Source organism: Schistocerca cancellata, chromosome 3 (genome assembly GCF_023864275.1).
Source record: "Schistocerca cancellata isolate TAMUIC-IGC-003103 chromosome 3, iqSchCanc2.1, whole genome shotgun sequence".
Lineage (NCBI taxonomy): Eukaryota > Metazoa > Arthropoda > Insecta > Orthoptera > Acrididae > Schistocerca > Schistocerca cancellata.
In genome coordinates, this window is record NC_064628.1 from 782,246,629 (window position 1) to 782,270,944 (window position 24,316).

At 42.4% G+C, this 24,316-nt stretch overlaps 1 protein-coding gene across 1 annotated transcript in view; it reads right to left on the reverse strand.

The window, feature by feature from the left end:
• The window catches only part of LOC126175833 (polycomb protein suz12-B), a 284,519-nt gene that overhangs the window by 17,798 nt on the left and 242,405 nt on the right, over positions 1 to 24,316 (reverse strand). Inside the window, exons 9-10 of the mRNA XM_049922834.1 lie at positions 9,113 to 9,366; positions 7,458 to 7,643 (exon numbers count right to left, since the gene is read on the reverse strand). Of these exons, the coding sequence (XP_049778791.1) occupies positions 7,458 to 7,643; positions 9,113 to 9,366 (440 nt within the window). The remainder of the gene's footprint in view (positions 1 to 7,457; positions 7,644 to 9,112; positions 9,367 to 24,316) is intronic.

A 24,316-nucleotide genomic window follows, 5' to 3' on the forward strand; every position in this document is an offset into this window, starting at 1 on the left:
GGTGCCCTGCTCGTCACTACTGATGCCACCTCGTTTTACACCAACATCCCTAGTGCCCATAGCCTTACTACTATTGAACACTACTATTGAACACTACCTTTCCCAATGTCTGACTGATTCCAAACCAACAACCCCCTTCTTAATCACAATGACCACCTATATCCTCACACACAATTACTTCTCCTTTGAAGGCATTATGTACAAACAAATCTGGGGTACAGTTATGGATACTCGCATGGCACCATCCTATGCCAACCTATTCATGGGCTACCTAGAGGAATCCTTACTAATCACCCAGTCTCAAACACGTCATTTGGTTCAGATACACTGATGACGTCTCTGTGATCTGGATCGAGGGCGAGGACACCCTATCCACATTCCTCCAGAATCTCAACACCTTCTCCCCCATTCATTTCACCTGGTCCTACTCAACTCAACAAGCCAGCTTCCTTGATGTTGACCTACACCTCAAAGATGGCTACATCTGTGCCTCTGTCTATATCAAACCTACCAACCACCAGCAATACCTCCACTTTGGCAGCTGCCACCCATTATATACAGCCCAGCTATCCATGACCATTGCATCTGCAGTGACGAGCGGTCCCACACAAAATATACCGAGAGTCTCACTGAGGCCTTTACAGACCGTAATTACACTCCCAACCTTATACAAAATCAGATCTCCCGTGCCTTAACTTCCCACTCACCCACCACCTCCCTAAGTCCCAACATCCGGTCACAGAGGAGCATCCCCCTCATGACTCTGTACCAACCTGGACTGGAGCAACTGAATTACATTCTCTGCAAGGGTTTCGACTACCTCTTGTCGTGCCCTGAAATAAGAAATGTCTCACCCACTATATTTCCCATCCCTCCCACAGTGGTATTCTGCCGCCCATCAAACCTACACAATATCCTTGTCCATCCCTATGTAACCCCTGCTCCCAGCCCCTAGCCTCATGGCTCATATCCCTATAACAGACCTAGATGCAAAACCTGTCCCATACATCCTCTCTATCACCACCTACTTCAGTCCGGTCACAAACATTACCTATCCCATCAAAGGCATGGCTATCTGTGAAGCCAGTTATGTGATCTAGAAGCTAAGCTGCAACCACTGTGCTGCATTCTACATGGGCATGACGACCAACAAACTGACTGCCCGCATGAATGGCCATTGACAAACTGTGACCAAGAAACAACTGAACCACCCTGTTGCAGAGCATGCCGTCCAACACAATGTTCTTCATTTCAATGACTGCTTCACAGCTTTTCTGCATTGTGCAGGTGGGAACACTCACTGCAATATATCCTACATTGCTGTAAGGCTCAAACGACAGTCATCAGAGGCCACACGAGAGCATTGGCAGACAGCTTGGTCACAGTGCGTCCAATCTCATTCGTCAGTTTTTGATGGGATAGAGGAGGTTAGGTTAGGACAGAATCTATTTTATGTATGAAGTACGTTATATTTTAAACTCGAAGGATGGGATGGATACCACGACACCTCTGCGCTTGGAGACGAATGCTGCAATGTGGCTTTTGCTGTTATAAGATGCATGTAAATAAGCTGTATACGTCTCGAAATGAACACGGCGAGTACTGTAGACTCTGTCCTCAATTACTGGATCTACCAGAAAAGTTTTACAAATATCCGAGATGAAGGGAAAAGCACCATGCTACAACAGTTACAAACATTCTAACTTTGCTACACCACTTTCTTCTCTCACTAGCAATTGGCATCAGAAGGGACCACAAACTTAGAAACTAGAGGTGGGCCAAACGGTTATTCTGGAGTAACCGTTATCACAGTTCCAGTTATTCTTTGATAACCGTTATCGTTAACGGTTATTAATAACTGCCAAGTTATTTTTCGCTAGCGAATACCGATAACTCAGACAGTTAAATAACGACATAGTTGGAATCCATCAGTTTAGTTATCAGTATAACTGCGAGTAGTGTGAAATAGCAGGAATGTCGTATGAATCGTGTCATAACCTCAGCTTATTAACTCCGGGTACATTTTAGTTGATGTTAGAATGATTAATAGTGTTTCAGATTATATGTTTGTAGGTTATCGGTCGCTATTAGAAATATTATCTTCGCAGCTGCGACAGAAAGTACACGGAACTTCGCCAAAGCACTGTTTAAGTAAAATGTTAACAACGTGCGTTTTTAAGTATGAAGTAATATGTAAACTGAGTACTGTAGGTTAAATTCGAAGCTTAATTTCTTGTGCTGCTCACATAATAGAATAAAGCGTACAGCCTTGTAATACAACAAAAAATATGCGTAATGTGACAGATTCGTTTACTCTTGTGGTGTAAAAGCTAGTCCTATTGGGGAAAGTGCGAGTACGCTAATCCAAGTTTTATGTCAGATTTGGAAACTGCTCGATTTCTCCAGCTACAGCATGTTTATAACATATGAAGACATGCAGATAGAAAAGGTTGACAGTGTTACATTTCTGGGACTACAACTCGATAATAAATTCAGTTGGGAAGGGCATACCACATTTTTTCATTCTATTATTTCATAAGGGAGCATATTCTGTGGTAACTTATCAAACGTAGCAAAAGTTTTTCGCATGTAAAAGCGTGTAATAAAAATTGTTTGTGATATCAATTCAAGATCATGTAGGAATCTGTTCAAGGAACTTTGTATTCTAACTACTGCTTCCTAGTATATTTATTCCTTAATGAAATTTGTTACAAGTATTTCCAACCAATAGCTTAATACATAATATCAGTACTAGAAATGGGAACAGCAATCTGCATAAAGACCTAAAATCACTTACCTTGGTCCAAAAGGGGTCCAATATTCAGGAACATGCATTTTCAATAAACTGCCAGCAAGTCAGCAACCATTAAAAACTTGGTTTCAGATAAAGCACAGTTTACAGTGTGTTTGAAAGACTATTTGATACAGAAGTGTGATTCCACCCGTCATCAATATGCCGGAAATAGCTATTTTAAGTGTGTCTATGACGTTACTACATACACATGGCAACAAACACGAAGATACATATAAATAATACAATAACATTTCCCTCCAAAAATACAATCAAACCAACCAGACAACTGCGGGAAGTTGGGGGTTTTAGAGTGAGGACAAGCTAGTAAAAAAAACGCACCATGATCCGAAAACACAAAATGAAGAACAAAAAGAAAAAAAAATACAGCATCCTGCTACACCAACAAAAATCTGCAGGAATCGGACACTTCCCTTGAACAATATAGGTCAACCATAGGTGACCATACCAAAACAGCAATACCCACAACTAAAAGTACGAAAATTGGAATCGGACATTTCCCTTGACCTACATAGGTCAACCTCAGATGACGATAGTAAAACATCAGCACATACAATTATGAAAATGGGAATCAGTCATTTCCGGTGACCTATATAGGTCCACCACAGCTACTGATGCCAAAAAACCAACACCTACAACTGTGAAAAATAAAACCACAATCCCAAAAGTCCACAAATCTATCATCCCTACATAAATTAAATCACATTCAATACTTCATAAATACACAGAACATCACAGCTAGAAAAAAAAATAATAATTACCACCAGCAAATTCCGGCACTGCAACCTAGATCGACACACACAAAAACCAGCTCATAAACACCGTGCCGTAATGACATACACACACCACAACACCTTTACGTCGAAGCAGGCGGGTGGAATCATTAGGTAAAAATTCTGCTATATTTCAGTTTTGACAGCACTTGGTTGCAACAGTCAAGATCGGGTATTCTGTGTATGATAAATTTATTGAAAGTGCGTATCTGTGTTTTATTCTGACAGTGTATCAATTCTGTAAATATTAGCAGTTACTGTGATATATTCACATATTTTGACAATCTCCTGACAAATGATGAGGATGATAATTATTATATTCCACTGTATTATGTTATACGTTCTGACATGTTATTTGTCATTCGCGACGGCCAGCGGCTATTTCCGAAGAAGTACGTAAATATTTGTTCGCTCCAGTAACTATCGTCTCTGTAATATCACCGGGGTCTAAGACTGGAGTCACTGTATCAGGAACACAGACACACTGTTATTCCGTTACCAACTTCCAGGTTACTTGTAATGGTAGTCCGATAACTGCCAGAGAGCGAGAACTGTGAGCCAATAACGATAACTGCCAGAGGAAAATACCTATCTCTGACAGTTATTTCCATAGTCGCTCGAATTCCTTATGGTACCTCTCTTTATACAACCCGTCCAAGCTAAATTGACATATGAGGCAGTGGCTTAAGGGAACGACCATACTTGTTAATGCCTGTACTGCAGCTCCTATCAGCCACCGCTCGGATATTAATCTTATTTAATTGTTTGTGCTAAAAGTAATGAAGGCGCACGATATAGTGCACAGTTATTATCAACAGATGGCGCGCAGTCTCACAGTTATTCCCATGGCCTATAGAACGCCTTCCAAATGGTCTATCCTCTCCTTAGTTCCTAGCCAGTTCTCCGATGAGTTGACGAGAAAGCGTAGTACGATCTTCGGTCAACAGATGGCGCGAGGCACTGTTGACTTTAGACAGTTATTGAAATTACTGCCTGTATCAGAGGAACGGTTATCGCAGTAACCGTTAGTTTTCAGTAACCGGTTATTTCTATCAGTTACGTTATTTTTTGCCACCTCTATTAGAAACTAATGGGTCATAACTGATGTTTTTCATATTTATTTGTGTGTATTACGAATATATGTAATTTCACTGATATACTGCACTAATGATCTTTCCAAAACATGTTCAGAGTGTGGTTTATTATGCTACAGTGGCAGGATGTACAACTTTGGACTGTAAAGCTTTTGCCAATGAAGTTATGAACACATAATGGTTAATTTACATGGTGGAAGTACATACAGCACATGAATAAAATTTGTTTGTAAGGAAGCAAGTATTAACTAATTAATGAATGAAAGAGTTGTCGTTTCACAGCAACTCATTTTATTCTAAAAATGGAGCAAATTAATGCAGTACTGGGTGGATATTCAGATTCTAGTACACTTCACTGTTCTCTAAATACTTATCCAGCAGATTTGAGAAAGGAAGTAACAACATTCCTGGTGGCAGTATCATTTCTGATTGAGTGTTGCTTTTAAGAAAGAAACTCAATATTACAGTGTCTTTTAGTGCACTTGCACAAGTTCAAAATTTGGTTTAGAAAAAATTAAAACTTTCCTAGAACAGGTATTTGAGGTGCAAGAGTGAAAATATTAGATTTTACATTCATATTTAGAGCATCATAAATAACATCTAACATATTACACAAAAATTTTGAAACTGTTCTTTTCAGAATGTGGTATAGGCCGAATTATTAGAAAAATGTAATCAACAGATGTCAAATATCAAAGTGTCACGTTTGGTTTCGCTTGAACCAGAACTAAATCTTTACTGTGAGAATTGAATTTTTTAATACACCTCGCATCACACCTTTATAAGTAGGGGCTAACTCGAAATCTGTTTTGCTGAATTTATTTAATGCTGTGCAGGCGTAAGTCAAATAACCTTCCAAGACTTGTCATTCAGTATCTGTGTGAAAGACAGACAAAGTTCAGTGTATGATACTCTGAACATCCAAAGCACTGAAAGTGGAAACATACATGTACACCATATTTGCAAACCACTTCATATAACAGAATCACCACATTACTGCCATAAAAACAACATCAGTAAGCAGTAATAAAAAAAATTGTAGACAGCTGATGTCCACCTACCACAACCCAAAAAGATCTACATTAGCTTTAAGAAAAAAGATAAGCCATCCTTATCTCTTGAACAAATTATTTTTCGAGGTTATAACCACACACCTAAAAAAGCTTTCCTATCTCATAAGAAAACATGGCGAGTACGATACTGTGCCCTCAGTTATCAGAACAACCAGACAAGTTTTACAAATATGAGATGACTGGAGAAACATTCTGTTACATACTCAAGATAATTTGTGGTGACCTTGAAACGCAAGTTATAAAACTATGTTTCACTGTATGTATTTAAAGTTGTGCTGACATACGTCAATTAACCTTCTGTGACTGTCATTTACCACACCAGTGAAAGACAAGCATAAGGTGTAGCATCCATGGTCTTTGTCAGAAAACAAGAGAAAACACACTTTCACATAATTACTCTGACACAACTATGTACACATGACCACCGTCTCCAGCCACTGCGTCTTAGTCTCTGAGAATCAGATCCAAACAAACCACTCCTCACGTCTTCCTGCCTCTCATTGGTAGTTGCTAGACTAGTGGCAAGAACTGGTCGCAACACTGACTGCAAGCTGAGGGGAGCGGTTAGGAAGGAGAGAAGCAGTACGAATGAGGGAGTAGGGAGCGGCACACGTACCCAGCTGCACCCAGCCAGTGATGATGCACGACATCTCAGCAAACAAACCACTTTATCTACCGAGATAAAATAACGAGACTTTTCCAGGGTTTTCTTCAAACTTCCCTGATACTATCTTGATTTCCCTGACATGTTTGAAATTCCCTGATTTCCAGAACTTGTGGCAACCATGCTCTCCCATCATGTGCTGTTGCTCATAGTCTGGCTTCAGCTGCCAGAGACTGCGGTCGTTTGTTTGTTTGTTTGTTTTTTCTTCGATGACCCTTCTAGAAAACAGGAGAGACCTGCACTTTTTTCCACTCACAAGAAACACTTTGCTCCTTCAGTGACCTACTGTTCACATAAGCTAGAAGAGGAGCTAGTTCAGTTGGTTTTCTATACCACGGCCACTTATTTTGTTATCTGTCACTTTGATATCCGTGCGATGACTTACAGCAGGAATTAGTGTGTGATCTTCCTCAGTGAAACAGTTTAAGAAAAAGATTTTCAGTATTTCTGCCTTGTCTCCCTGAACCTATTTCGATGTCGTTATGGTCTCAGAGTGTCTGGACAGAGAGCTTTGACCAATTTGCTGATTCAACAGAAGACCGAAACTTCTTGAGATTTTTTGTCAAGATGTGGTGATAACGTAGCACAGTGAATAACTCAGTTTCTTCTGTGATTATTTGAATTCCCACACTAATGAAGTGAAGTTCTGCAAAGTAGTCATGAGGGTCTTTTAAAGTATAAGGGAAGTTGACACAACTATTATATATTCTATCTGCTACACACAAAAGACTACTGACAACAAAATTGAAGATGTAAGCTAAACATATTCAGCAATTAGGGACAATATGGGGATACAGCAATTAGGGACAATATGGGGATAAATTAAATGAAAGAATAGAGTGATTACGTTTATCTGTGCTACAGCCTGCAAACATTTTTGTTAAGATTGAAGTATAAAAATCAATAATCTTAAATTTATCCATTTTACAGTGAAGTTGGTCAGTTTCTGTGAGGAAAATGTGAAACATTTTATTCTTAAGGGGGAAAAAATAGTAATGAATGAATTAACAAAGGGTGAGCTGGAAGTTAATAACAACTCACCCATGCTTCATAACATGAAGGTTCCACATTTTCATGAGCTCCTTTTCACCCTCATTCACATCTGTGAATTCATCAATCATCATCATCGTTTTAGTTTGTAGCCACTTAGGATCATGTTCTCCTTCTGAATCCACGTCCATCTCCTTTGGATAAATTGGCAGACACGTTGTTGTATGGTGATATAACCTGAAAATATCAACAATGTTAAGTTCTCATCTTTCACAACATAACAAGCCTCCCAAGGCAACTAGAGGAGAAAGGACAGAAAATCATCTGAATTTATCACTAACTCATCACAGTGATTGATGAAATCAAACATTTCTCTACTCTGAAGACAGGTTAGAGATAGGTTTGATTTCATCACCAGTGTCACAGATTCTTCATGACTATCACTATGATCAGTTACCGGCACATTCATATGATTTTCCCTCCTTTGTCCACTAACTGTTATGGAAGGTATGTTAACTGAAAAGCCATCTTGTTCAAATTGCAGTGTCACCCCAACACATTAGTTTCACACAGTTTTGTCACAAGCAGCTTGTGTGAAATTGAAATTCACAGTTGTTAAGCAATGATTATGTCTTTCTTCTTCATTTACTTCAATGAAATGGTAGTAGGAGAGAAAGAAGTGGATGGAACAGTGCACAAAAATAATGGAAAATGACAATGAGGAAAGTAAGAAAAGAGGCACGATAGTACGAGGGCTATTCACAAAGTACATTAAGTTTTGGAATTAAAAATAAATAAAGTATTGGAAATTTTTTTTTATTATATACAGATGAAAGCCACACTTAAATACTGCTTTTCTACATAGTTGCCATTTAAATTAAGGCACTTATCATAGCGATGGACGAGCTTGGAAATTCCTTCGTCGTAAAATTCAGCCACCTGTGTCTTCAACCACGTGGTTACCTCTACTTGAAGCTGTGGGTCGTCATCAAAACGCCGCATAGCCAACCACTTCTTCATTGCTGGGAATAAGTGGAAGTCGCTTAGTGCCAGGTCGGGACTGTACGGCAGATGAGGAAACAACTCCCACTTGAAAGATTCGAGAACTTCACGAGTGGCATTTGCCACGTGGGCCCGGGCGTTGTCGTGAATCAGCAAGATCTTTGAGCCCAACTTTCCCCTGCACTTGTTTTGTATTGCTCTTCTGAGGTTGTGCAGTGTTTGGCAATATTTTTATAGTTTATTGTAGTGCCTCTTTCCAGGAAATCCACAAAAATCACACCTTTTCTGTCCCAAAAGACGTAACCACGGGATTGAAGGCGCAGGCGGCCGAATTTTACGACGAAGGAATTTCCAAGCTCGTCCATCGCTACGATAAGTGCCTTATTTTAAATGGCAACTATGTAGAAAAGTAGTACTTAAGTGTGGCTTTCATCTGTATATAATAAAAAAAATTTCCAATACTTTATTTTTAATTCCAAAACGTAATGAACTTTGTGGATAGCCCTCGTATATGTCAGGATGACCAATGAAGGAGGACAGGAAGTTGAGAATGTAAATGGATTCAAGGTGGTGTGGTAGGAATATTCTGTACAGTTACTAAATCCCAATGGAAATATAGTAAATGAAAATGAGGAGCCTGGGAATATACAGGATGTCGAGATGGACCTAATCTGTACAGAAGTATACGAAACACTAAGACTCACCTATTGTGACCAGTTATGTATGGCCGCTGACCATCGAATTCATTCTCATCAAGCTCTAGGAATTCTGAAAGGCTAGGTTTTGGTCGTTTTGGACGGCACACAAGAATGTTAGACACAGCAGTTCGGCGAACTGGGCCATTACGTGAAAATGCAAACCCAGGAGGTTGTGATATGAGGTCATGTGGACTTCCTGTATACGAGCCGTCATAGCATTCATTTATGGCTACATCAATACGGGCACCTTGTGGAATTGGCTGTAAGCAATATCAAGATTTACACATCATCACTAATTTAAACAGGATCACTATTACATAAAATTTTGGATAACATTTACAATATACAGTCATAAAATTTTGGATAACATTTACAATATACAGTCACAAAATTTTGGAGAACATTTACTATATACAGTCTATTCTCAGTACTACCACTCAAATCATTCTGTATTTTACACACACACACACACACACACACACACACACACACCACACACACACACACGTCATATTTTGAGTTCGGAAAAGATTCCGTAATGCAAGTTCTCTACTCTATATTATTGTTTCGCTATTGCTCAGCACACATTTCTGATTGTTAGTTATCTGTCAATGGGAAAAAGGTAGCCATAGTGAATTAGACAATGTTATCCACGACCTGCTCTGTACGGCACTCTCACAAGTTGTCTTATAGATTCACCTAAAAGACACAATGTGAAATAATGAACTCTATACCTATTCCAAAGAGAAAAAGACAGATGTGATAACTTTAGCCAAGCTGACTAATAAAATCACAGTCCACCATTATCATCATCATTCCTCTCTGATGTGGCAAGAGGTGCCAAATCTTTGTTTGTGAGAGGGAATAACTTTCCTGACCAGGAATTAGCAAATCACATTGGTCAGCTGAGAAGGACACTAACTGGTGAAATAAAATTGTATTTTACATACATCTATCTCTAGTAGGGCAGAAGATACACTACGTGATCAAAAGTATCCGGACACCTGGCTGCAATTGGCTTACAAGTTCGTGACGCCCTCCATCGGTAATGCTGGAATCCAATATGGTGTTGGCCCACTCTTAGCCTTGATGACAGCTTCCACTCTCGTAGGCATATGTTCAATCAGGTGCTGGAAGGTTTCTTGGGGAATGGCAGTCCATTCTCCATGGAGTGCTCCATTGAAGAGAGGTATCTATGTCAGTCGGTGATGCCTGGCACGAAGTCGGCGTTCCAAACCATCACAAAGGTGTTTTATAGGATTTAGGTCAGGACTCTGTGCAGGTCAGTCCATTACAGGGATGTTATTGTCATGTAACCACTACGCCTCAGGCCACTCGTAATGAGCAGGTGCTCAATCGTGTTGAAAGATGCAGTCGCCACCCCTGAACTGCTCTTGAACGGTTGGAAGCAAGACTGTGCTTGAGACATCAATGTAGGCATGTGCTATGACAGTGCCACACAAAACAACAATGGGTACATGCCCCCACAACTGCCTCCGAATTTTATTATTGGCATTACACACCCTGGCAGATGACATTCACCGGGCATTCACCATACCCACGCCCTGCCATCGGATCGCCACATTGTCTACCATGATTCGTCACTCCACACATTTTTCCACTCTTCAATCATCCAATGTTTACGCTTTATACACCAAGCGAAGTGTGTTTGGGCGTTTACTGGTATGATGTGTGGCTTATGAGCAGCTGCTCGAGCATGAAACCCAAGTTTTCTCACCTTCTGCCTAACCGTCATAGTACTTGCAGTGGATCCCGATGCAGTTTGGAATTCCCACACGATGGTCTGGATAGATGTCTGCCTATTATACATTACGACCCTCTACAACTGTCGGTGGTCTCTGTTAGTTAACAGACAAGGTTGGCCTGTATGCTTTTGTGCTGTACATGTCCTTTCACGTTTCCACTTCACTTCACTATCACATCGGAGACAGTGGACCTAGGAATGTTTAGGAATATGGACATCTCGCATACAGATGTATGACACAAGTGACACCTAATCACTTAACCCCGTTCGAAGTCCATGAGTTCTGTGGAGCACCCTATTCTGCTCTCTCATGATGTCTAATGACTACTGGGGTCACTGATATAGAGAACCTGTCAGTATGTGGCAGCACAATGCACCGAATATGAAAAACATATGTTTTTGGGGGTGTCCGGATGCTTTTGATCACATAGTGTATGTGGGTTATGCCATTTATTTTGTATGGGATGTGAACACAGGTAAAAGCATTGTTTGTGTGTGCCAGATAAAGCAGCGGACTCGTGTAGTAATTTTATTTTTATTACTTTTGTTGAATACACCATAAAGAGGAACAATTCATTATGGGATTGAGGTTTTAAGGCCCCTGTGATACCTGCTAAATATAAGATAAAATAAAGGTGTTACCTAATTTGAAAATTTATCACAATAGAATCAAGTTCTCTCACTTCTAATTCTGTTAAGTGTTTAAATATACATAAGCTATCGGATGAGAACCCCTTAGCCATTGTCAAGTGATGACTGTCGAGTTGTTGCTGCTCCCATCCTCCCATAGCTGTGTTACCACATATGGTGTCACAGGTGCACACTCCACTATCCTAAAAGGTGATGTTTTTGTTTAATGTCCATGGTGCATCCTTCGACTATCCAATGGCCAGGACCTGAGCAGTGATTAACTGCAAATTGCCGCCATTATTATGGGTGTTAGCAGATGATTTTCATCTGTATCTTTGCTTTTATTACATTATCCTGGAAAACATTTCTCCATTTAATGATAGATATCTCGTTGAATGTAATTCAATACTTTTTATCCAGAGAATGTTCTGCTAATGCTGATCTCTCAGGATACTGTAGGCGTGAACATCTTTTGTATTCTATACGGCACTGTTTAATAGTGTACACAAGCTATCTAACATAAAACCGTCCACACTGACTTAGTATTTATTTTATCCCATGAGTTACAAGGTCTGCATCATCTTTCACAGGACTCATGAGCTGTCAAGTTTTGCTGGAGATAGGTAGACTGAATCTATTTCCACACTTCCTGAGGAGCTGACTAATTCTTCCTTTCACTTAGTTACAGAATGTCTAAAACGTTATCTTCTTCACTTCTCCGTCGGGGGCCTACTGTTTGTGTGTCTTTAGTAAAATGACTTGGAAAAGATGTCATTTTTTGTTGCTGTTTTCCTAAGTTGCTGGCTGATATCAAGGAATGGCAATGCATTACTCATTTCTACCCCATCGTGAACTTATGTAGTAATGGATGTCGCTGATGTGCTTCAAGACCTCTCCCAAATTTTCAAGTCCATGTGGCCAGACAATGAACGTGTTTATGAAATGATATGAGCCACTAGGCTTTACAGGAGCCATGTCCAAAGCCATATTCACAAAGTTCTGTGAAAAACAGGTTGGTTAAAATTAGAGCTAATGGGCTTCCCATCATGATGCCATCATACACAAAATGATGTCACACTAGTGATTATGTGAGTACACAACAGTTACTGATGCTTTGAAATGTCAAATACGAGTGGATGATTATCAAAATGATGTTACTTCAGTTTCTTACTGTGTAAAAGTAAAATCTCTGTCAGGTATGAGGAAAATTGAGATCTCATTTACATTAAATACACTTGCACATCATTATTTGGTTTTCCTGAGGCATGACAAGAGAAACAGAGCTATCCAGAAGTGAGGCTATCTCATTCACAGCTGCTAACTGTTGCCGAATTTTAGTAGGAGACAATAATAGTTAACTAGATTTACTGCCAAACTAGAATATCACAGCAATATTGGTGTCACTAACTATGCCTCTGTAGAGGCAAAGATAAATGCTACAGAGCCAAGTGAGACTTTGTAGTAGGTGAAGATGACACCTAAAATGACCAATTAACTTCAGACTCAGTAGGTATTAGAACAACATTTTTTTGTTTTCGAAGTGAAGAAGTACACCAAAAGGTTTAGGAGTAATGGCAAATTTTTCATCAACACATCTGAGCACTGTCTTTGCATAGGCAGACTGTTTTAAGGCATTTTATGAATAGTTTTCATGTGAGATTTCATCATAAACAGTGGACTCTTATTAGTATGTCCCTCATTACCCTGTCTTCCAACACAGTACATCCATTTTTGGAAGTCCCAGTCCCAACTGCTGTAAATGCATGTTAAAATGTCTTGATTATATGTTCTCCCTACCTGCTTAGCATGTTCAAATGTGGCAGTATTGGTACTGTTTGGCCGCTGCAACTTTTGCCACTGACAGTTCTGGGAATTGTGGTAGCAGAATATATGTGTGTCCTTAGGGGTGAGGAAACTTGTGGGAGATAGTGTTGTTCAAGTCTGCAACTTTTTACCATAAAATAGTTTGTTGTCATAAAAATGATTTGTGGAACTAGCTCTCCGATGATTTCTGACCTCTTCTGACAAGTATCAATTGGAGGTAGGAGCAAAATTGTAGCATCCACACAATAAGCCAAATATTTATTGGTGTGTAACTCAGTCGCTGTTGTTCTTAGTTCATATTTAGTGTCTGACTGACACTCAGTCCATGATTTTATTTGTGTCTAATGGTGAACCGATACATCATGGACAAAAAGACAGTGAGACAGTTAACAAACAAACTAAAGTAGAAAATTATTCAGGAAATGGACAATAATTCACACAGGAAGCATGTTGATAGCGCAGGCATACATCAAGCCTCCATCAACATTGAATACAATAGCGAGCAAACAAAAAATTCGTGAAGCAGTACATTACGAAGGAGGAAATGGCAAACAAAAATGAGTGCACAACAGTCAGTTCCCAGAACTGGAACACATTCTATTAACCCTTTAGTGACCAGTGGGAACTATAGTTCCCACTTACTTGTTTTCGCTGTAAGTTCAGTGGTAATCCATGTTCCCACTTCTAACTTGTGCTACCATCTCTTTTTTTTGTTGTTTTAGGGCGCACAACTTAAATGGTCATTAGCGCCCTGACAACATTAAAAATGCACCGCGAGGCACAAGTTTAAAACAACAACTAAAAGGGAAAACACGATAAAAGACAGACTGACAGGCATGTGATTAAAAACAGCATCATCAAACATCCTTAGAGAAGTTGGTCAAATTGATAAAACGAAGAACACGAGCAACTGCTCGTGGGTCATCCGCTAAAATGGCATCGAAATTACTTGGCAGGTGAAGATCTAGACGCAGTGTGTTAAAATCTGGACAGGACATTAAAATGTGTCGAACCGTCAGCAAGTGCCCACATGGGCAGAACGGCGCCGGCACAGCCGTCAGCAGATGGCGATGGCTGAACCGGCAGTGTCCAATTCTTAACCGGGCCAAAACTACCTCCTCCCGCCGAGAAGGGCGTGAGGAGGACGTCCAAGCCACGGGAAGAGGTTTTAAGGCCCGAAGCTTGTTGTCTGTAAGTGCAGCCCAATCGGCATGCCACAGCGACACAATGCGCCGACAAATGACCCTGCTAAAATCGGACGAAGGGACACAACAAGAAGCTGTCCGAGGCTGGAGGACCGTAGCCTTGGCCGCGGCATCTGCAGCTTCGTTCCCAGGGATACCGACATGGCCAGGAACCCACATAAAGCTAACCGGAGAACCGACGTCCACCAGCTGCTGAAGAGAGCGTTGGATCCGGTGTACAAAAGGGTGAACCGGGTACGGATCACTGAGGCTCTGGATGGCGCTCAGGGAGTCGGAGCAGATGACAAGCAGAATGTCGGTGGCGGCAGATGTAAAGAACAGCCTGGTAGAGGGCAAAGAGCTCAGCTGTGAAGACCGAACAATGGCCAAGGAGCCGGTATTTGAAACTTTGTGCCCCGACAATAAAGGAACACCCGACCCCGTCATTGGTCTTAGAGCCATCTGTATAAATGAAAGTCATGTTGATGAACTTCGAACGAAGTTCCAAAAAACGGGAGTGGTAGACCGAACCGGGGGTAACCTCTTTTGGGAGCGAGCTGAGGTCAAGGTGAACGCGGACCTGAGCCTGGAGCCATGGTGGTGTGTGGCTCTCGCCCACTCGAAAGGTTGCAGGGAGTGAAAAATTAAGGTGTTGAAGGAGGCGACGAAAGCGAACTCCAGGGGGTAGCAGGGCAGAGACATACAACCCGTATTGATGGTCGAGAGAGTCGTCAAAAAAGGAACGATAAGACGGATGGTCGGGCATTGACAGTAGCCGACAGGCATACCGACAAAGCAGTATATCGCGCCGGTAGGTGAGTGGCAATTCGCCAGCGTCAGCATGAAGACTCTCTACGGGACTAGTATAAAATGCTCCGATCGCAAGTCGTAAACCCCGATGTTGTATGGAGTTGAGGCGGCGTAAGATGGATGGCTGTGCAGAGGAGTATACAAAGCTCCCATAATCCAGCTTGGAGCGGACGATCGACCAATATAGACGAAGTAGGACGGTTCGATCCGCTCCCCACGACATACCACTGAGAACACGGAGGACATTTAAAGAACGGGTACAACGGGCGGCCAAATATGACACATGTGGAGACCAGCTAAGTTTCCTGTCAAATGTAAGGCCTAAAAATTTGGTTGTCTCCACGATTGGGAGAGCAACGGGACCGAGTCGTAAGGACGGTGGGAGAAACTCTTTGTAGCGCCAGAAGTTAATACAGACCGTCTTCTCGGCAGAAAAACGGAAGCCATTGGCGACACTCCAGGAGTAAAGACGGTCAAGAGAACGCTGAAGACAGCGCTCCAGGACACGTGTACACTGCGCGCTGCAATAGATGGTAAAATCGTCCACGAAAAGGGAGCCTGATACATCAGCTGGGAGGCAATCCATTATTGGGTTGATCGCGATGGCGAAGAGAGCGACGCTCAAAACTGAGCCCTGTGGCACCCCATTCTCCTGGCCAAAGGTGTCGGACAGGACAGAACCCACACGTACCCTGAACTGTCGATCCATTAAAAAGGAACGAATAAAAAGAGGGAGGCGACCGCGAAGGCCCCATGTATGCATGGTGCGGAGAATGCCCGCCCTCCAACAGGTGTCGTAAGCCTTCTCCAAATCAAAGAACACAGCCGCGGTCGGGTGCTTCCGCAAGTAGTTATTCATAATGAAGGTTGACAAGGTAACCAGATGGTCAACAGCAGAGCGGCGCCTACGAAATCCACATTGTACATTGGTAAGTAGGCGTCGAGACTCGAGCAGCCAAACCAATCGAGAGTTAACCATTCGCTCCATCACTTTACAGACACAGCTGGTAAGCGAGATAGGTCGATAACTGGAAGGCAAGTGCTTGTCCTTTTCCGGCTTAGGAATCGGGACAACAATAGACTCGCGCCAGCATGCGGGAACATGTCCCTCAATCCAGATGCGATTGTATGTACGAAGAAGAAAACCTTTACCCGCAGGAGAAAGGTTCTTCAGCATCTGAATATGAATAGAATCAGGCCCTGGAGCGGAGGACCGTGATCGGCCAAGTGCGGTTTCGAGTTCCCGCATGGTGAATGGGGCATTATAACTTTCACAATTCGAGGAGCGGAAGTTAGGTGGCCTAGCCTCCTCTGCCTGTTTGCGGGGGAGGAAGGCAGGGTGGTAATGAGCGGAGCTCGAAACCTCTGCGAAAAAGTGGCCGAAGGCATTGGAGACAGCCTCAGGGGCCACAAGGATGTCATTCGCGACCTTCAAGCCAGAAACTGGTGAGTGGGCCTTAGTGCCAGATAGCCGGCGCAGGCTACCCCAGACAACAGAAGAAGGAGTAAAACTGTTGAAAGTGCTTGTGAAAGCAGCCCAGCTGGCTTTCTTGCTGTCTTTAATAATACGACGACACTGAGCATGTAATCGTTTATAATTGATACAATTCGCCACTGTAGGGTGGCGTTTAAAGGTGCGTAAAGCACGTCAACGAGCACGTAAAGCGTCTCTACATGCGGCGGACCACCAGGGGACCGGTATGCGACGTGGAGAAGAAGTAGGGTGAGGGATGGAATATTCAGCAGCAGCGAGAATGACTTCCGTGAGGTGTGCGACCTGACGATCGCAGCTTGGGAAGGTTTGATCCTGAAAGGTCGCCCTGGAAGAGAAGAGCCCCCAGTCTGCCTTGGAGATGGTCCAACTAGAGGAGCACGGAGAGGGGGTATGCTGCAGGAGATGGATAACACACGGGAGGTGGTCGCTCTAATATGTATCAGAAAGTGCATACCACTCAAACCGGCGTGCAAGTTGGGGAGTACATATAGAGAGGTCTAAATGGGAATAGGTGTGAGATGTGTCCGAAAGAAAAGTAGGGGCGCCAGTATTGAGGCAGACAAGATTGAGCTGGTTGAAAAGGTCTGCTAACAAGGAGCCCCTCGGGCAGGATGCTGGAGAGCCCCAAAGGGGATGGTGGGCATTGAAGTCTCCAGTTAACAAAAATGGTGCAGGTAGCTGAGAAATAAGTTGCATCATGTCTGCCCTGGTAACGGCAGATGACGATGGAGTGTAAACGGTACAAAAGGAAAACATAAAAGTGGGGAGAGTAATGCGGATGGCAACTGCCTGCAGGCCGGTGTGCAACGTGATGGGATCGTAGTAAATATCATCCCGGACCAGCAACATAACCCCTCCATGAGCTGGCATACCTACCATAGGGGGTAGGTCAAAACGCACAGAGGTGTAGTGTGCCAAGGCAATTTGATCGCATGGGCGTAGCTTCGTTTCCTGGAGGGCTACGACGAGCGGACGGTGCAAGCGGAGCAGCAACTTCAAGTCCTCTCGGTTGGAGCGAACGCTGCGAATATTCCAGTGAATAAGTGCCATCGTAAGAAAAGGAAGATGAAAGAAGGGGTCACCTCGAAAGCCGCTGAGGGCCTGGCTTCGAGCGAGCACTGCTGCCGCTATCAGTAGGCGGACAGTCATCGTCCATTGGGTCGATAGGTTCATCGGCCATCGCGGGAGGATGACCGGGAGGGGGAGCTTCCTCCGCCGGTGAACGGCCAGATGTTCGGCTACCAGTGGTGCGGCCAGGCGAAACGGATGACGGCCTGGGGCAGCAACCGCTGGGTGGCGCAGGAGAAGAAATGCGCCGTGGCGGAGAAGGAGAACTGTGCTTCCTATGAGCCTTTTTGGAAGGACGTTTGGTGGAAGTACCGGTCGTAGGCTGGGAGGTCGAGGTACGTAGGAAGTCTGCACGGGATGGTTCCTTCTTGAAGGCCCGTGCATCTGACTTCGGGGTCTTCGTCTTAGCAGAAGCTGATGAAGGGGCTGGTGTCTGTGGGGTGATAGGAGGAAGAGGAGACGTCGACCGCGCGATCTTAGCACTGGCCGAACGGACGACCGTGGTGCTGAAGGTCAGATCGCATGTCTGGGTTGCTACCCCACTGGTAGTCCGAGGAGAGGCGAGGACAGTACTGTATTTCCCCGCTGGGAGCAGCGCGGGCTTCCTACTAGCCAATAGCTTGCGAGCAGCCGAGGTGGACACTTTCTCTTTGACCCGAATTTCTTGGATACAGCGTTCTTCCTTATAGACAGGACAGTCGCGGGAGGATGCGGCATGGTCACCCTGACAGTTCACACAACGAGGAGACGGAGGTGGACAGTCACCCTCATGGGCATCCCTGCCACAAGTGACACATTTAGCCGCATTGGAACAAGACTGTCGAGTGTGATTGAAACACTGACACTGGTAGCAGCGCGTAGGTGTCGGGACATAGGGGCGAACAGAAATAACCTCGTAGCCCGCCTTGATGCGCGATGGCAGCTTAACACTATCGAAGGTCAAGAAAAGTGTCCGGGTTGGTACAAGGTCATTGTTGACCTTTTTCATGACCCTATGGACAGCCGTCACGCCCTGCTCTGCGAGGAAAGATTGAATCTCCTCGTCAGTCAATCCGTCGAGGGAGCTAGTATAGACTACACCACGAGACGAATTCAAAGTTCGGTGGGCCTCCACCCAGACAGGGAACGTGTACAGGAGGGTGGCCCTAAGCAGTTTTTGTGCCTGAAAGGCACTCTCAGTTTCTAGTAATAAGGTACCGTTACGCAACCTGGTACAAGATTTGACAGATCCGGCTACGGCATCTACGCCCTTCTGGATAACGAAAGGGTTGACAGAGGAAAAATCCTTTCCGTCCTCAGATCGAGAAACGACGAGGAACTGTGGGGCAGGCGGTAGTACTTTTGTCACTGGTGGCTGGTCACGTTTCCGTTTTTGGGCAGAAGTCGAGAGAGATGGAGTAGAATCCATTGCGGAGGAATCCCCACGATTGCCAGCGTCTCCGATGGCGCGCTCCTTCCTTGTGGGGACCCTCTCAGAGGGCACTCCCGCCTTAGGTGAATGTTTACACCTCAGGTCACACCTCCCGAGAAACAGACGGAGGGACCAATCGGCATGGTCAGAAGGTATCAGCTCAGGCAATCACCCCTCCCCGGGCCTGGCCTTTACCAGGGGGTACGCGCGTGCCTTACATGTCTACCCAGGGCGGGGACTTACGCGTTACCCCGTCACCGGCTACGCGTGCGAACGCATGGGTCGGCCTTCAGGCACGCACAGGGAGGAAGGAAGAAGAGGAAAAAGAAGAGAGGGAGGGAGAAAGAGGACAGACTGTCTCAAACGCTGAGGCGTAGACCAGAGAAGGCAAGGAGAAGAAGGCAATGAGAAAGCAAGGAGAAGAAGGCAATGAGAAAGCAAGGAGAAGAAGGCAATGAGAAAGCAAGGAGAAGAAGGCAATGAGAAGGCAAGGAGAAGAAGGCAATGAGGAGGCAAGGAGAAGAAGGCAATGAGGAGGCAAGGAGAAGAAGGCAATGAGGAGGCAAGGAGAAGAAGTCAAGGGAAAGAGTAAGGAAGACAGTGAGGTGGAGAAGAGCAAAGAAAGGAACCAACCAAAGGAAGGAAGAAACGAGAAGTGAAAAACCAAAAAGACCACAATTATAGGTCGTGGAACCGTCCGTCTCCGGACGCAGGCGCTAACTACCCCCGTGAGGGGGATGGACTCCTTTTAGTCGCCTCTTACGACAGGCAGGAATACCTCGGGCCTATTCTAATCCCTGGACCCGCAGGGGGGCTACCATCTCTGTTAGAGTGTGCTAACTGTGTGTAGATTGTCAACGGTTAGGCGAAAGCTGTTGTATTTCAACCTTGTGAGTCAATCAATGCAGAAGCGCAGTTCCCACGTTAAAACGAGCCACTCTTTCGACCGCTACAGCGTTTTTTGGATAGTTGCTTTCCTTTTGCATGTGAAGTGACTTGTGTTGTATTTACCTACTTTTATATTTATGAGGGAGATAGTATTCGTGTATATTTGCTGGATTTGACTGAAAATTACATAAATATTACAAGGTAAGTTGGTGGAAGCAGAAATGAAGTATTCTGCCCATTGGCTGTGGCAGAGTATAATAAAATAATGGGAGGAGTGGATAGATTTGATCAGCTGCATGAACGGTATGCTGTAGGCCGTCGTTCATGGAAGTGGTGGCAGCACAAACTGTTTTTCTTTCTTGTGGATTTGGCAGTTGTCATTTCTTACGTTATGTGGAAGCTACAGAAGACAGAAGGAGACCAGCTAACATTTAGGTTGCACTTTGCAAGGCAGCTTATCTCTGGCTTCTCAAGTCTTAAGAGAAGAGGAAGGCCTGTTCATTTTCAAACACCAAAAAGAGGTGTGTCTGGAGTACCAGATGAAGTTTGTCTGGAGGAATTTGGAACTCATTTCCCTACAAAAGGTACGACAAACAGAAGATGCCACCAATGTAGCACCAAGAACAAAGAAAAGAGAACAAAAATAATGTGTAGCAACTGTCGTCCCCTTTGTGTGGAGCACCATACTCCTCTAAGTTCCATAGTACATCATCTTAGTGAATGGACAGTATGAACAAATACAAATGTAATGTTTAACATGTTTTTGTGCTAAAAAATAAAGGAAATACATTTTTTTAATTAGCAAGTGAAGTTACTCCAGAGTTCCCACTAATTTTTTTGTACTCTTAGGCTAAACTCTCACTTTCAAGATTTAAACTATGATTTTATGAACGGTTTCTTAGCCCAATAAAGTGTTCATAAAAATTCTACAACTTCCGGAAATAATTTGGTCAATAAAGGGTTAAAGGGGATAAAACGAGCTTCTGCTTTGAATATATCAAAGCATCCAATGGTTGGATCGAAAGATTCAAGAATCAACATAATTATAATTTCACGTATAAATGTGAATGAGAAATTTGGGTAGAAGTGTAAACATTGACACCATTCAGTCATGGAAAAATACTCTTCCATCTATCATACATGGATGAGCAGTGTGACTGCATAAAAAAGATCAGATCTGGAACAGAACTGGCCAGGATGCAATTTGTTAGCATGGAAAAACTTTTCATAAGATTCGATAATAGTTGGCAACAGAGAATGTGAATGATTCATTGCTATGTGTTCTCCATTTATCTCTATGGGTGTGAAAGCTGGACCATTAACTAATATCTAAAGAAAAGAACTGATGTTTTTGAAATGTATCCGTATCTCCGTCTCTTACACATACTTTGGGTGCTGAAAATTTCAAATGAAGAAATCCTTCGTCAGATAAAAAAATCAAAAAGAACTACTCTTCCCAAAAAAACTTAATATCTAGGACACATAAAATGAAGCAAAAGTTACCAATTACAACTCATTGTTGAAGGGAAAATACAAGGTAAAAGATCCGTTGGAATATGAAAGAACTCATGACTGAAGTACATTCGGAGATGGTACAATTGCACAAAGGTAGAATCCCGATGATGTTTTTAATGCACATGAAATGGACTATTTTTTTTACTTTCTGCCTGACAGAGCTCTTGGGGATGGCCGACTGTATGGCAGTCACATAATGGCATTTTTTTTTTTTTAAAATCTCCTCGAGTTCACAGGAGAGAATTTGCCACTGTGGAAAATTTCGTAAAGAGAGGTTAACTGACTGATAATGTTGTAAAGCAAGTGAACAGTAAAGCCGGTGCCACTAATAATTGAAAAGGTGGAGAAACAATGGAAAATCGAAAATCCAGGAAGGAATATTCACAATATTATAACAAGGATATTGTTACTCACCATATAGCAGAGATGTTGAGTGACAGACAGGCACAACAAAAAGACTACTAAATGAAGCATGTAAGCTTCTGGCCAGAAGGCCTTCCTCTAAAGTATACAAAGTGCATGCACACACACGTTTTCATAATACTGAAAAGGTGGACAGATCATTTTAAATGTGCACACATTTCCATGTAAATATATGTCTAATGTGAAAGCACAAGTAACAACAACTGTGCCTGGGATGCAAGATCAGGTGGTACAAACAGGAAAATTATCCTGTTTATTGACCAGTATGCAGAACTTCCCCAAGATATGCTCCATCTACATATTATAAATTCCTCCCAATTGTACAAGCCACCTTCAGCCACTTAACCAAGGCAGTATAAAATACCTAAAATAAAAATATAGGAAGATTCTTGCACAGAAGGGGCAGGCCTGTCTTCACACTACAATGAGAAAGGTAAGCATCTTAGACACTTCGCATTCTTAAGAAGTGCTGAGCCGTTCCCAGTTAAAATGTTGAAAAAAAAAATTAAACGCAAAAGATTTAATACGGGCAAGAACTTTTATCTCAATCTGAAATATTATATTGAGTGTGATACTGCCTGCACAGGCGGCGTAAATTTTTCTCATTTGTATGATTATTATTATGTAAAACGTTACTTTCAATATTTGAGTGCAAAGATTACTGATTATGTACAATATAATCTACGTAAGTTTAATGTGAAGAAGAACAGCATTCAGTTGTTGTTCTACTATGTATTTTTTTTCCTCTTGTCTGATGTGGTAGAGGTGGGACATGTTTGTTAATTGCTGCCGAATATAAGCTCATTTGTGGTATTAATTCAATAATATAATAGTTAAAAGTTATTGTTCACCTTTATTTGTAGAAGGTGAGCCCTGTGTCATGTCAGTTTCCCTTTAAAATCAGTATTCTGAGTAATTTTCAGCTCAACAGTTGCAGCTGCCACTGCAGCAACAGACGCCATTACGTAGCATTTTTAATTCACGAAATTAGCAGAAGCGAAGGCTCGCCCGCTCGAAACATAAGAAATATTTTCTCCATAGCCGCCTGATGCAGTGGAAGGAAACATAGTTTTAAGATTTTTATTTTCAGTTACTCGCCGAGATCCAGAGCCATGACTCTGACTTCAATTATTTGTTAACGGCAGTAAGAACATTTCTCTCACGTGTGTGGGCAGTTGCAAATTATAATAAAGAACTCATACTTGTTAAAAAATTTGACGAGGAAAATACAAAAATATTATTTCAGTTTTAAATTTAAATGCAATGTGTTTCTAGACTGGCTCATATTAAAGTAACTTTAACGTGAACAAAAAGTTTGTTCATATTAATCTTTATTAATTAGCCAGTTATTAAAAGCATAAACTCAAAAGTATAAATAAAATCTCAAAAATAATTTCAATTCAAATCCAAATCACAATCATTAAAAAGTCTCACGCCCACACATTTTCTTTTACTGCGAGTGTGTCTGGGATTCTATGTAAGTGACCACAATCTCAAACAGTGTCAAGAACACTGTCTTTCAGTGAAAGCGAGTACATACAGTAGACAACACACCAGAAAATGAAGGAATTGCATTTGAACCATGGCAGCAAATTAATGGGGCCAGCTGAAAACAAAGATCCATATGTTGAAGGCGACGAAAGTGTTGCAATCTGACAGTCCATGACAATTGATGAAATCTTGCAGGAACAGATAGCAGAGAAACAGGAAGTGAAGACTAGGATGAATCAAAATCTTTGCCAGTTTCTAAATATCAAAAGCTATTGAAACAATTGATACAGTTAAGTGTTACAAGTTAAAATTTGAGGTTTGACATATTAACTAAAATGGACAACACAATATTAAAATTAGGATAAAAGAAACAGCCAACTGTTGTTATGTTTTTCAAACCTCTGAGGAGACAGGACTACATACTGAAACTTATTATACTAGAGTGCAGTTAGGTTAAGATGTACAATATACAGATGACAACCACTATTCAATTACCAGGTGCAATTCCATGAATGTGTTCTGGGAAAGGCACATTTTGCATTATAATTTATTGAGACAACATGTCACGAAGTATGGTGTTAATAGACTAGTTTCACAACAAATATTTAATTCAGGATTTTCACTGCCCAAGAAATTGAATTGTTACCAAATTGAGAATTTTTCAGTAGAACATTCTCCCACTTAACGACACTCAGAATCTGTGGAC